The following is a 14,606-nucleotide window of genomic DNA, read 5'->3' on the forward strand; positions in this document are numbered from 1 at the left end:
ATGTCTGTAATGTGGTCATATTTTCGAGCACGAGTGACAAGGCGGGCTGCTGCATTTTGTACACGAATAAGAGGTTTTATCTTAGTTACAGGGAGACCAGACAATAATGAATTACAGCTGTCTAAGCGAGAAGATATGAAAGCATGTACCAACTTTTCAGTATCAGATTGGGATAATGATTTACGAATACGATTAATATTTCTTAGATGGGAATATCCAGATCTACAAATAGTAGAAATGTGTGTTTCCATAGATAGCTGCGAATCAAACAAGACACCTAAGTTTCTAGCACTTGACGAAGCACTAACCAATTCTTCACCAATTGCGATACTAGACAAAGGACACGAGTCTTGTGAGAATCTCCGAGACGACATGCACACAAATTCAGTTTTCGACACATTCAAAAGTAGGAAATTACAAGACATCCAATCGCTAACATCTTGAATACATGTCTGAAGTATCACCTGGGCGCGAATTTGATCATCTTCAGAAACCGATAAATAAATCTGTGTGTCATTGGCGTAAAAATGATATTTTACGCCGTGACGTCGCAATAACTCGCCCAATGGACGCATGTACATTGAGAACAATAATGGCCCTAAGACGGAGCCCTGTGGAACACCGGTTACTAATATAGACGTCATATCAGAAAATACATTTCCAATTTTCACTTTATCATTATACTGTTCATGTTTGTTTAATATATGTGTGACTGCATTAAAGCTTAATGATGACAAAACTAAAGTGCTGCTTATAGGATCAAAATTCAGCCGTCTGCCACGCCAAATAAATCACACCTCTGTTAGGTCAAGTACAATCCAATTGGCAGAGTCAGCACGCAATATTGAAGTCATCTTTGATCACCACATCACCTTCAAAATACACATAGCTGCAACAAGTCGTTCTATATTTTTCACCTTCGAAAAATTAGATACTTGTTCAAGCACTACTCTGTACTAAACTCGACTATGGATATGTACTTCTCTATGGATCGCCATCAGACCATATCAAACCACTTCAACATGCACAGAATACAGCAACCAGAATTGTCATGCGTAAGAAAAAACGTGACCATATAACACATATCCTTAAACATCACCGGCTTCCAGTACTGCACAGACTTGTTTTCAAAATTATGTGCACTCCCTACAAAGCTCTGAATGGCCTTTCTCCAAGTTATATATCTGACATTCTTCACTTCAAATCAACTCCTCGTACACTCCGCTTTTCAACCAAATACTTTTTGCATACTCCCAACTTCAGACTAGCATCATCTGGTGGGCGAGCATAATTGCGTCAGAAACCTACAATAGATACCTTTAGAAAGAATCTCAAAACTCTCATTTTTACCAAACAACTAACAGTACAGCGTCTCGGAACAATACGTTGTATTGTATACTGGCGCTATATAAATTTCATAGATTGATTGATTGATTGATTCTTGCAGCTTTGTATGTCAGTCTGTCGAGACAGTAGTAGAGGTTGTTGGTCCATTGGCCTTAAATGTTACCCCAAGATACGTGTATAATCCTGTAGTTATTATTTCTTTATTGCCACATGTAAATCGCCTTGTATCTGGTTTGCATCCCGAATTCCTGAATATAATCACTTGTGTTTTGTTTGTGTTTACTTTTAGCCCCCCAGTCTGGAGTGTATTTATGGAGAAATTCTATTGCAGTGTGTAGTCCTTCATATGATTTTGGTAGTAGTGCAATGTCATCGGCATACAATAGGCTATTGATAGTTCTGTCATCCAGTTCTGGTGTATTTGTTTCAATTTCTGTCCTGGGATATAGTCATTTATGAAGATGTTGAACAAGGTTGGACTCGGAGAACAACCTTGCTTAACTTCATTCTCAGTTTAACTTGTTCTGTTATTACATCACTTAATTTTACAACAAAATCCATATTTGTGTATATGTTCTTAATTATGTTATATACATTTCAGTTGATGTAGTTACGCAGTAGTTTGTAGTACAATGCTTTCTTGCATTGTTTCTTTATAATTGTGTGAAGAGTCAGAATATGTTCAACTGTTCGATGTTTTCATCGGAATCCTGCTTGGTTGAATAATCTTATTATTTTCTATATAATTTTCAATTCTGTTGTTTATGATTATACTAAATACTTTAGCTATGACATTACCAACTGATATAACGCGGTAGTTGTTTGTGTCCATCTGGTCTCCTTTCTTGTGTATTTGGAGAATAACATTATTGTTCCATATTCCTGGGTAAACTCTTGTTTTAGAGTACATGCCTGTTTAATTTGTATGTTTCAGTATTTTAACATCTCTCCTGGAATACCGTCTGGTCGACTTGCTTTGTTATTTTTTAATGCTATTGTCGCCTGCACAACTTCTGTTAATGAGATTGGTTTATTCAGCTCGTGGTCGTCTTCCACATACTTCCTGGAGTCTTTTTTCTTAGTGTAGTAATGATCTGGAAGTCCGACGGGTTTCTTTGTAACATGTTTGCAATAGTTTGTAGTTCTTTTTTCTTCATGTTACATTGCCCGTTTGTAAATACCTTTCCTATGCATGGTCCTCTTTTTTGTTTTTAATTTTATGGATCATTTGTTTGCTATTTTGTATATAGTTCCTCTCCAAATTCATTTTTCCATGTATCAGTATTTCTCCGTTTTTTGACTATTTTATCATACGTATATTTGATAAAATGTTTATGGTATGTTTATGTGAAGGTTGTCTTGTTCATCTTGAATTGCATCGTCCGAATCGCACAGTTTGTTGGTGCAGACTCCACCAACCCATGCGGGATCAGCCTGGGTAAACGCGTATTTTATGTTACTAGTAAACAAATGGCCAAGTGGATGCGCCTGTTGGGAAGGCTTCCAATCAGACGCTGTGTAACATTGCGCCGTGACAATATGGCGGCAATAGCGCCGTGTAGCACGGTTACTTCAACATTGTTCTAGTAATCGTGCGGGTAGAGTGTGTTTGGGTTGTTTGCCAAACCCAAAAAAACTGTGCTGCATTTTTTCACCCAGTTTTTCAAAATTTGTGATGCCAACGTTGCAGGCTGTTTGTGGCATACAATGTAATGAAAATCTCAGAAACGCTACACAACTGATTATTCATTCAACTGTTGCACAATTTTTGTCATTTGCCACTCCCTGTCCTCGTTGCAACAAACTCATCTTTTTTTCAGGTAGTAATGTCTCAATTGCATGTTTTTTTTAATCTTGAAAAACTGCGTTATCTGACCTGACCACCATTTAAAAAACACACTCTACTTTAATTAATACAAGATAGCTGATTGGCTGCCTATACACAATGTAGTGATTCAATCTGCCAAGGGTTAGTTTGGATGGGTGACCCAAAACAAACATTCCTTGACTGGCGAAGATGCTTGAATTGTATCTAAGGTGTATGACGTTTTTTTTGAAAACAGATTTTTTCCTGCATATGTTGTATCTGATGCATCAATCAGTGAATTATAATTGAAAAGTAATCACCTTGTTAGAAAGTATACCACTTTTTATGATAGTTTAGATATATACCCATCCCTATTTATTTCTAAGTGTTTCACAAGGAAATGTTGCTCACTGTCCACCTACCCCTAGATTAAATAGCTCTAGCCCAGAAAAGCATACCAGAATTACGCTCCTTCAACCTTGCAAGTCAGAAAGCCAAGGACAGATAATTTACTAATGATAACAGTTTATAACATGTTTAAATATCTCAAATTAGCAATTCCCGTTGTTAAAATTAAATGGATGTGTGTTGGGCGGATGTCCCCTTAACCAGATCTTCTAACCTGTTTGCTAGAGACAGTCCTCTGTGTGTGAATTTTGAAGAGAACCCCAGTTATGCTTCAATGGTAAATGTGTACATTTCTCTGAAAGTTGTTTGTTCTGAAATTTTCAAGGATTGAGGGAACCTGACTGTATTTTATAAGTGGTATTGCTCTGGATGAATGAGAATGTGGGAAACCTACATTATCAGTACTGGCAAGGGGCTCGAACAAAAAAGTTCAATTTCTTCATAAATAAATACAGCACATACACAAATGACATAATGGAGAAAACACTGAAAATAAAAATTGTTCATTATAAAACACACAGCTACAATATTTTAAAAATGATAAGTTTGTGTTTATATAAGAATAAAGTATCCAATTACAGACAATGACTGCTTCTTAAAATATCAACTTGGCAACTTAATTCCTGATACCATGAGAGTTTCCCTATTTGGGCACAAACTGTAAACTATTTTATTTTTGCAAGACAAAAAAGTTGGAAAATTTCACTGAAGACACAATGTCAAATCGGCTTTCATGAAATGTTAAATCATAAAATCGAATTTCTTGCAGCTAAATAAAATGGTTACATTCTATCCCTTCATTCTTAATATACAGACTAAACATGATATTCATCAATGATTGTGAATGGCATAGAATATTCAAAAACATCATGGACTCGAACATATTTATCTTCAAAAAAAAAATTCCATCATTGCCTTTTGTGAAAAATAAATCTGATGCCAACTTTCAATTATCAAAAACTAAAAATCTAACTTTAAAATAGCAGATCTCCAATTACAATGTACAACATTATTTACAACATCATATTCCATAGTTCCTTTCAGATTCTTTTATTATGTTCAACATAAGTGCCATAAAGTTCAAATACAGTGTGTTAACCCCATGAATGTCAATTTTTCCCACCAAACCATAATATTTTTCTATAATTTCCCATTAGGTACAGATCAAAATAGGAAAGAATAATGCAGGTTTATTTTGTGAAATGAGACAAAAGCCGACTTTGCCGTTCAAATAATTAAACACTTTCACACATGTATAGTAGGGGGTGGGCTGGGAAAAGTGGAGACCCTACATGAGAATGCACCCACCTTAAATATGGTGGCGCAACAATGGAGCACCGAGAGGCAGTGGGAATCAACACAATGAGCCTGTTTATAAAAAGATGTTAATATCCTCTGAAAAAGATACTTTAGGGTACAAAGCAAATGAGGAATAGTGATTAAAGTACATTGTACTGCAGATATAAAGCAAAAGTTTGTAGATTTTGAAATGCTGCAAGTTTAGTCCCTAAAAACAAACTCAAACTGTAAGTAACCAGTTCACAATGTACTAATCTCGAGGTGGTTTTCTTGCACTATGACTGTAAGTCATGGATGATCTTAATCTGGGTTCCTGTGCATTGTAATGCTCATTAAAATCTAGGCGTACACCTAACAGTTGAAGACTTTCATCTGGATGGTCTGCAAGTAGCACCAAAAACTGCTGAACCATATCCTGCAATAGGCAATATAAATAGTTCAATATGGTACAAACAATATTACTCAGTTCCCACACAATATTACTCAGTTCTCACACAATATGGTACAAACAATATTACTCAGTTCCCACACAATATTACTCAGTTCTCACACAATATGGTGCAAACAATATTACTCAGTTCCCACACAATATTACTCAGTTCTCACAAAATATGGTGCAAACAATATTACTCAGTTCCCACACAATATTACTCAGTTCTCACACAATATGGTGTAAACAATATTACTCAGTTCCCACACAATATTACTCAGTTCTCACACAATATTACTCAGTTCTCACACAATATTACTCAGTTCTCACACAATATGGTACAAACAATATTACTCAGTTCCCACACAATATTACTCAATTCTCACACAATATTACTCAGTTCTCACACAATATTACTCAGTTCTCACACAATATGGTACAAACAATATTACTCAGTTCTCACACAATATGGTACAAACAATATTACTCAGTTCTCACACAATATGGTACAAACAATATTACTCAGTTCTCACACAATATGGTACAAACAATATTACTCAGTTCGCACAGAATGTGGTACAAACAATATTACTCAGTTCTCACACAATATGGTACAAACAATATTACTCAGTTCTCACACAATATGGTACAAACAATATTAACCACAGTTCTCACACAATTTGGTAAAAACAATATTACCCACAGTTCTCACATAAAGTGGTACAAACAATAATACTCAGTTCGCGCACAATATGGTACAAACAATATTACTCAGTTCGCACAGAATGTGGTACAAACAATATTAACCACAGTTCTCACACAATTTGGTAAAAACTATATTACCCACAGTTTACACACAAAGTGGTACAAACAAGATTACTCAGTTCACGCACAATATGGTATAAACAATATTAACCACAGTTCTCACACAATATGGTAAAAACAATATTACCCACAGTTCTCCCACGAAGTGGTACAAACAATACCGGTAATACCGGTATTACTCAGTTCCCACACAATATAGTAATATCAAAAAGTGTTATACAAACAATATTAACCAGTTCTCAACTCACCTGATATGTTTTGTGTAAAACTTTCATTTGCGCACTTTTTGATTTGACAACATTCTCCACAAACTGTTGTCGTCTCTTCTTCTCTGCTCTCTCATCAATCTCAGAGTCACCCCACTCACCCTAGAAAATAAACATACAGTTGCACTTAAAGCTGGTCTGAATTTATGTGTAACAAGCAAACTGAGTGACCGGCCAACCTTGAATCATAGATTGAGAATTACGACAAACCAAAAGTTGAAACTGAGAATATTATTACAAAACTAACGGTAATATTAAAGTCTAGGAGTCGTTATTCATAAAATCTTATAAAATTGTTGTGTTTCTTGTTTTACCTATTATTGTTGTCTGTGACAGTGTTTGTTAATTTGTTTGTTTTTGGCCAAAAATTATGTAATTTATGAATAGTCTATTAAAATTTGAGAAAAAAAAAACAACTTATAAAACCACATTCTCGATGTTGGGAATAAACTGCTTCAAGTACAGTGATCTCTCGCAAAGTCATGCCTCAGTATGTCACGATTTCGGCTAAGTTGTAGGTAGTTGGATGACCCCCCCCCCCCCAAATTCTATTATATTTTGCTGATAGGACAGTTTTGAAGTAGAAGAACTAATGTTTCATTGCATTGTGTATTTAATTGGCCGTTAAAGAGCTGGAGGAGAAAACTTAAGTACTGAGATATAAAGAGTGAGGGCTCCCTGACAAAAGGTGTCAACAGGGGTGTCAAGTTGCGACTTCTCATACTTCCCTTTGATACAGTTCTATAAAACTCACTACAAAGACTTGAATCCATCACTTCAATTTCTAGTTCTCAACTGAGCAGCATGTCTAAGCAAAAGACATCTAGTCAGCCTGCATGTAAAAATACTCGCAGTGATTGACTGTGTCAAGAAAGCTTAAACCAAGTCAAGGGTTGAACATGATCTAGCAGTTGGTTAGCCACTATACACAGGCGGGTAAACAATGAAGAAAAGCTAAGAAAAGTTGTTTTCGAAGTTGACCAAGAGGCGGACTGAACATGAAATTGTGTGAAATTAATTGACAATGATGACATTGATAAAGCTGTTTAGATGTGGTTTCTTCAAGAACGGTCAGTGGGAACTTCACTCTCAAGTCCCATCATCCAATGCAAAGCATGCATCCTCGCTAAACAACTCTGAGGTGATGACTTTGAATTTGAGGCCAGTTCGAGGTAGTTCAGTTCAAGACACACCATACATGCCATTTGGTTTCACCATGATAATAGTTTTATTAGATCTTGTATCAGAGACACTTGATAGAATAGCTTGTTTGTAAACACTCAGCATGTGCAGTTGGACAGTAATGTTTGTCAGTGTATTCTTCTTTGTTGTGCGTTTACATAACAATGGAAACCATGTCTCCCGAACGCTCATGCAGTACAAGACTCAAAATGAAAACTCAAAGATTTTTTCCTTCAATTTTCACCCTCACACTTAAAATTATTTGTTATTTGACATGCTTATTGTGTTCTATGATAATCAATGGTTAATAAGTTTGGCCATTCTTAGTGCATTATAATAATGCAGCAAATCTGCAGTGTTTTATTATCCCAAACTGGTTTTTGCATTTTTCTCGAGTTTAAAGGGGAAGTCAAGCCAAACAACACAATGCTCCCCAAGGAACGAGCTCTACAAATGTAGGAGAATGCAATTTATAGTTTTTGTGTATCACTTTTCTTTCTCTAGATATTTGACTTTTCACCAATATTATGTAGTCCGCCATCCAGATTATCCAGCAATGGATTATGGGTAAAGAGCGACATCAGATCCACACAAAAAACAACACGTGAAGAAATTGAAAGAATAGGTCGTAGATTATTTGGACACATTTCAATGGACTTGATACGGACAATGTATGGTGTAAATTTCACCCAGAAATTCTGCAGTGTCCTCTTGCAATTGCAGATTGACATGTGGTAGTTACAATATATGTAAACAATGACTAGTTCGTGCAAACTTGTCCCTCTATACTTAGGCTTTTGAATCATAACCACTAAATTACGGTTCTGAATGAGACAACAGAAAGAGAATGCTTTATTCAAAAATGTCATCAAAGCCTTCTCGCTAGCTTAAGGCCTGGAAATGTGATTTTTGAAATTCCAGTAGATTCCAAGAATTCCAGGCAACATACAAGTATAGTTAATCGCATGAGTTGGAGTGCGTTTATAACTATAGTTGTAAACGCACGACAACGAGTTGCGATTAACAGCTTATACCACGCATCCCCATGCATAAAACGATTAAATTGCAAGAGATTTTTAGTGACTGTTTCGGTTGTGCGTGAGATTGTGCCACTTCAAATTTGCATGAGAATGCTCTTTGAGATTCAAATTAGTAAAGCTCATCTGCGTTCATCGAATACGATTGGATGTTAAGTGATATGACCAATAAGCCTTATTTGCTGAATGGTCTTTTCAAATAAACTCCACTCATTGATCAATATTTTGAATACATTTGAATTTTCCACAAGTCAAAGCATGGTCTTGTCATTTCGAATGCAGGCAGCGCTCAGTGATGGTCGAATACAGTGACATCTCCGATTCGGAGTACAACGATGACATTGAGAGATTTTGCTCTCAATACAATGAAAAAGAAGATTTTAAGTTAACAAAACAACAAGAACGTCAACGTTTCGGTTTACCTGTAGACAATGAACAGATAGCTGCCATTAAGAATTTGCGAGTGCCAAAAAATACGCGTAGATGTACTAACTGGGGAGTGTCTGTGTGGGATGAATGGGGCCGAGCCAGAAATGAACGAGTCGAGAAGCACGGGGTAAGCAGAAGTGACGTGTTCACATTTGTTCCCAGATTATGCAGCGAACTTGGTGTACGTGAACTTTCATTTTGGTTGTGTCGCTTTGTTGTCGAGGCTCGTCGACAAGACGGAACAGAATATCCATCTAATAGCCTTTGTGTGCTTTGTAGCGCAATTCAGAGATATTTACGTGACAAATGCAAAAGAGTTGACTTGTGCTTTATGGATACACATGCTCGGGAATTTATGGAATTTCATCACACCCTGGACGGTGTAATGACGAGTATAGACAGACGGGGAATAGGTGTTATTAAACGTCAAGCTGAACCATACACAGATGATGATGGAAAACAAATTGTGGGATAAGGTTTTTTCCATAGAGTCTGCTACAAATTTGAGTTATGCGGTCTACTTTTATGTGTGTAAAGTGTTCGCTCTCCGAGCAGTCGACGAACATAGTAACCTTACAGCCGAACAGTTCGTACAAGGATCAGACAATCAAGCTGACTATATTGAATTTAATGGTAGACTGTGTAAAAATAATCAAGGAGGACTGTATTACTCGCGGAAAATCCCGTATAAAAATGTGCGCCAATACGGCGATCCTTCCAACACGCGTTGTGTTGTTCAGTTATTGAAACGTTATTTGCAATGTATTCCACTGAAAGGTCCCTTCTACCGACGTCCAGCGAAGGGCTCAAATTTTCTAAACAGAAGATTGGAGTAAATATTTTACGACAATATCCAAAAAGAATGTGTGATCTGGCTGGAATAGATGGGTATCATACTGGACACTCGGGTAAGGTAAGTTTGTCTCAAGTGATTCTGGGGTGGGTGGGATCTTGGGATGGGTTCAAATGTGTTTGAATGTCGCCAATTGAAAACAAATATTGTACATTGTGAAAACGTATTTCAAACGCGATGCAAATAAATGTCGGTATATTTACTTCTCAGATCATTCTTTTCATACTTTTAGGTTGCTGCGGCGACTTTGTTGTATGAAAAAGGCTTTGATGAGCAACTAATCAAAGAACGCACTGGTCACAGATCGGATGATGGGTTGAGAACATATAAACGAACAAGTAACTCTCTTCAGAAAATCGTATCTGATGCTCTCCAACCTCCACTACCGAAAGCAAGTACTTCAGCCATCGTAATTGACGATTCCGATTCCGTACACAAGCCTAAGGTTGAAAGATATGAACAGCCACCGCCTGAACCAGTGACTGCAACATCACATGCAGAATTCAGAGAAATGTGTCGTTCAAATGATTGTTGTTCTAAACAAATTAAAATTAAGATCCAGGACGGAAACAAATGTGTCAATATTGAATTGTAGTGTTGTAGTACTTTTTTTCCATAGAAAGTATAATTAAATTAGTGCGATTTGCACCCTCCTTGTGATTTGTGTGGTTAAATGCATATACTTTGTTTAATTTGTAATGCAAATTGTAAACGGTAACGCTTTGATTGATATGCAAATTGTAAACGGTTACACTTCTATTGATATGTTAATTGTAAACGCTACACTTTTGATACAAAGTGTAGCATTTACACTTTGCATATGAATGAAAGTGTGACCGTTTACACTTTGCATATTTGCGAATGCGTTGCTTTTTACAATTTGCATATAAATTCACCGTTTGCAAGAATAAATCGTTGGCGCGAACAATGATGCACGTGACCAAAAGTGGTATAAAAGATGTTAACCATGTACCTAACCATGTGATGAAGATCATGCAAAAGCAAACTCTCATCATTCCATTTTGAATGCTTCAATAGAATGTAGTTCTAAATAATAGCTTCACAGAACGAAGTGGGTGTTTGTTTCATTCACCAATTTTATTACGATTTCGAGAAATGTAGGTTTCTCTTGTGATCATGTTGCAAATTTCATGACTTCTTCAATACACATGTGATCTCATCTTGTAAAAACATTTTTGTAAAATCCTTGTTCAACTTTATACTTACTTGTTCTGTTCTCAGACTGATTTGTTTTTCTGCTAAAAGTCGATTGTCTAACTCATCCATAGATAACTGATATAAATTCTCCTGTGTGTGTTGAAACTTGATTATACAGTCAAATATAGTTCTTAACTGGGTTAACAACGACTGAAACAAAAGAAACAACAGAAACCTTTAACTTATCTTAGACGAATTGGTACCAAAAGTTCCAGATATGAACTTATCTGGCAAGTCCCAGGGGCGAGGCTGTCACAGAACGTGCAACACTGTACCATGTATTTCTATGAGCTCTGTGTGAGTTGTTGTAGATCGCCTGTTGAACAGGTCGATAAAAAACAGCTTAAGTTAAGAAAACCGCACAAATTCAATTATGAGACAATCCCGATCAACCAAATTTACGAAGGGTTAATCTTGTTTCACTGTTCAGAAGAATCAACAGCTAGACAAAAGACCATTTGTTGTTTTTACTAGTTGTGGTTGTAGGCAGTGAAAATACCAGGATGTACATGTATGCTCTCAAGAATACCTAATGTGTTAAAATTTTGTGGTAAAATGGCAAATTCTATAATTATTCACATGAAAATGAACCTCAGGAAAATGTGTACTCTACTTCAATAAAAAGTACCAGTAGCAATAACTTAAAATTTTCATGACAATTTTTCACATTCTTTAAACATGAGTTATTATGATTACATCTTCAATTACCAGTGTCCAGCGTTAGAACAAATCACATATCAATAACAGAGATAACCTACCTTAAACTCGTCCCCAAGTAATGATCTACTAATAATTGTATCAAGAAATACTTGATGAGCTGCTATGATGTGATCTAAATCATCTGCTTTGCTAACTTTCTTCCATAACTCATCCCATGCACACTCTAATACCTGGTGAATTGATAGAAGTCAAACAAATTGAAAGTCCTTATTATGATTGATCGTAACATTATGAAATGTGCTGGTATGTCACAGATAAAAAGCTCAAGAATATTACTGTTGAAAAAGAATGGCAAATTTATTTTTAACTAGATCTGTAAAAACAAAATAATGTGGCTAGAATGTTCCATTTATCTATCAAGTTTTCCATTAACGCATGCCCAAGATCCAGCTCACTGCAATAGGTAACAGTCAGTCAGTCAGTCCCTTTTGAACTGGAATACAACAAATTTGTGTGTCTCATAATGATGGTATACTTTTATTCCTGGCCATATTAGAGCATTTTAGATGAAAACTGCTAAATACATACCGAGAACATGAATCTACTGGTTGCAGATTTGGTACATGTACGAGTGCACATTAATTTCTTAGATTTTCTAAAGATGTAAAGTTGCAGATGAATGCATTTACAATGTCAAATGATAGATAAAACCTTACCTCAAATGTGATGTAATACTGCATCTGGTGTATAAAATGAACCATTTCTGCAGCGACGATGTGACATTTATGCAAGACTAAACGCAGTTCTAATAACAAATAAATAATGATCAATTAATAAAACAAGGCTACTAACCCTATATGACTTTTGTATAAAGATCTGAGGTTGTGTATATTATTTCCACTTTATATGCCTTGTGCAAGAGTCAGATAATCCAATATCTGTTGACACATCCAGGGTTGTATTTGATCCTAACCACATGTCACCAGGTGAATGTACCTGTACATAAGTTAAGTACTCTGTACCTTTTCAAGTGGCGAGTAATAGTTACTGGTAATCTTTATGTAGGTCTAAAAAATTTAATTCTAAATCATGAGCAAACTTTCTGTCCAAGCTGATTTATTAAAACCTTCTGTTGGCTTCCTACAGAATTCATTCCGTATGTTTTAGGGAGTAAAATAATTATATATTATATTCTTACCACCCTGCCTTGAACTACTTGTATGTGCAGCATGAGTGAATACTTATTAAGGATGAAATTATCTACCTCAAGATCTACCATCACATCAGTTCACACATCGTATCTCTGTTACACAAAACCATGCATGATGATAAACTTACCCTTAATGGGGGCTAATTTTCTGGAATAGTCCATCTGTGCTCTCCAGATATTGGCAAGGATGTACTCCATACGTTTAGCTCTCCACAGGAAATTAAATTCTCTAAGATACATCAGTAAACATTCATGTGTGAAGACAGTACCTATAGGCCCATCAACATGATAGTCCAAACTGAACACATCCCAGCCACAATCCCCTGGTGATACCTACAAAATTGAAATACCAACTACTATAAGGAAACGCAATATACTATGCACGTCAAGCCCTCTTTATGAGTACTGGTATTACTGAATTAGTCTATGGTCTTTTCAGAAATGCAGACTAACAGATGCATACATGTACATTATAGATATGAAAACATACATTGCGCAATCTATAACTACATATGTCCATATTATGCAAGAAAGCATTACAGGGAAAAGTGGATGCACAATATACAAGTTATAGAGGGTGAGATTAGTACACAAAGTTGGTATACAAGATGTCTTTTAAAAGTTTTTTTGATGCAAATCTTTTGTGTAGTGTACATGTACAGGAAGACCTAAGTGGCAAACAAATTTACTAAATGGTTTACTGTATCACTCATACGCATATAATTGATGATGAGTTTAGCTGGATGAGTCTTTTTCAACTTTCAGAGGGCCTAGACAGGGACTGTGTTAACACCATACATTCTACGGCAAGAATTTCTTTTTTACACCGCATCCCTAACCCTAACTCTAACACTCACTCCCAGTTTCCCAATTCATTTATATATGCCCCCTCTAGATAACTATAGATGTCCTTAGGAGGGGCATGTACAATTAAATGGGGAGTGCTGGAGGGTAGGGGTAGGGTTAGGGATGGGGGGGTACAAAAGGAACTCTTTACCATTCTACTAACTGAACCCTCAATATCAGAGAGAAGCCCCCATTTTAGTACAAGGGGTGTTCTAATTGCAATAAAGATATGTGCACAATGTGTGATACTCACTTCTAGCAGTCTAACGTCTAATCTTTTCAGAATCTCTGGATCGTCAAATTGAGCATTGGTCCCACGAATAGCTGTTTCTAAGACACCATTTAGGTTATGTAAATATAACAGTCCCGCTGACTTGCATAAATCATCTCTGCAAATCAAATTACGAGAAAAATGATTATTATAAATCAAACTCAAAATGTATACAATACAGTTACAAATATAATGGTTACAGATTTGAGTATTATACTTACTCTAATAAGTCCATCAAATGTCTGATAAAATCACCCTGGCCTAACAAGAGGTATCTTCTCATTGCCTAGATTAGGAACACAAGCAAATTATTAGAGATAAATTCTGTATGTATCTAAAGAGCCTTTCCCCAAAATGAACTCCCCTTTTAAACATGTTAATTGAATTTTGGAACCCAGTTAGTGCATTTGCTTAAAGTTGCATTGCCTGTAAAATGTAGCTGAATGTCCTTTTAATTTTGAGTGACTTGGCCAAAAATCGAATTTGAGAGTTATGGTGTTCATGAGTCTTAGTGATTG

General features: G+C 36.1%; 1 protein-coding gene and 1 pseudogene across 1 annotated transcript in view; one reads left to right on the forward strand and one right to left on the reverse strand.

The window, feature by feature from the left end:
- Positions 1–4,091: 4,091 nt before the first annotated feature.
- The window catches only part of LOC100373390 (gamma-tubulin complex component 3 homolog), a 71,656-nt gene continuing 61,141 nt past the window's right edge, over positions 4,092–14,606 (reverse strand). Inside the window, exons 16-23 of the mRNA XM_085501955.1 lie at positions 14,310–14,374; positions 14,071–14,206; positions 13,100–13,304; positions 12,478–12,566; positions 11,860–11,991; positions 11,111–11,251; positions 6,365–6,484; positions 4,092–5,276 (exon numbers count right to left, since the gene is read on the reverse strand). Coding sequence (XP_085358081.1) covers positions 5,112–5,276; positions 6,365–6,484; positions 11,111–11,251; positions 11,860–11,991; positions 12,478–12,566; positions 13,100–13,304; positions 14,071–14,206; positions 14,310–14,374 — 1,053 coding nt within the window. The 3' untranslated portion in view covers positions 4,092–5,111. The remainder of the gene's footprint in view (positions 5,277–6,364; positions 6,485–11,110; positions 11,252–11,859; positions 11,992–12,477; positions 12,567–13,099; positions 13,305–14,070; positions 14,207–14,309; positions 14,375–14,606) is intronic.
- LOC102806389 (uncharacterized) lies at positions 9,362–10,529 on the forward strand (annotated as a pseudogene).

This window comes from Saccoglossus kowalevskii, chromosome 1, assembly GCF_978046115.1.
Source record: "Saccoglossus kowalevskii chromosome 1, keSacKowa6.1, whole genome shotgun sequence".
NCBI classification, from domain to species: Eukaryota; Metazoa; Hemichordata; class Enteropneusta; family Harrimaniidae; genus Saccoglossus; species Saccoglossus kowalevskii.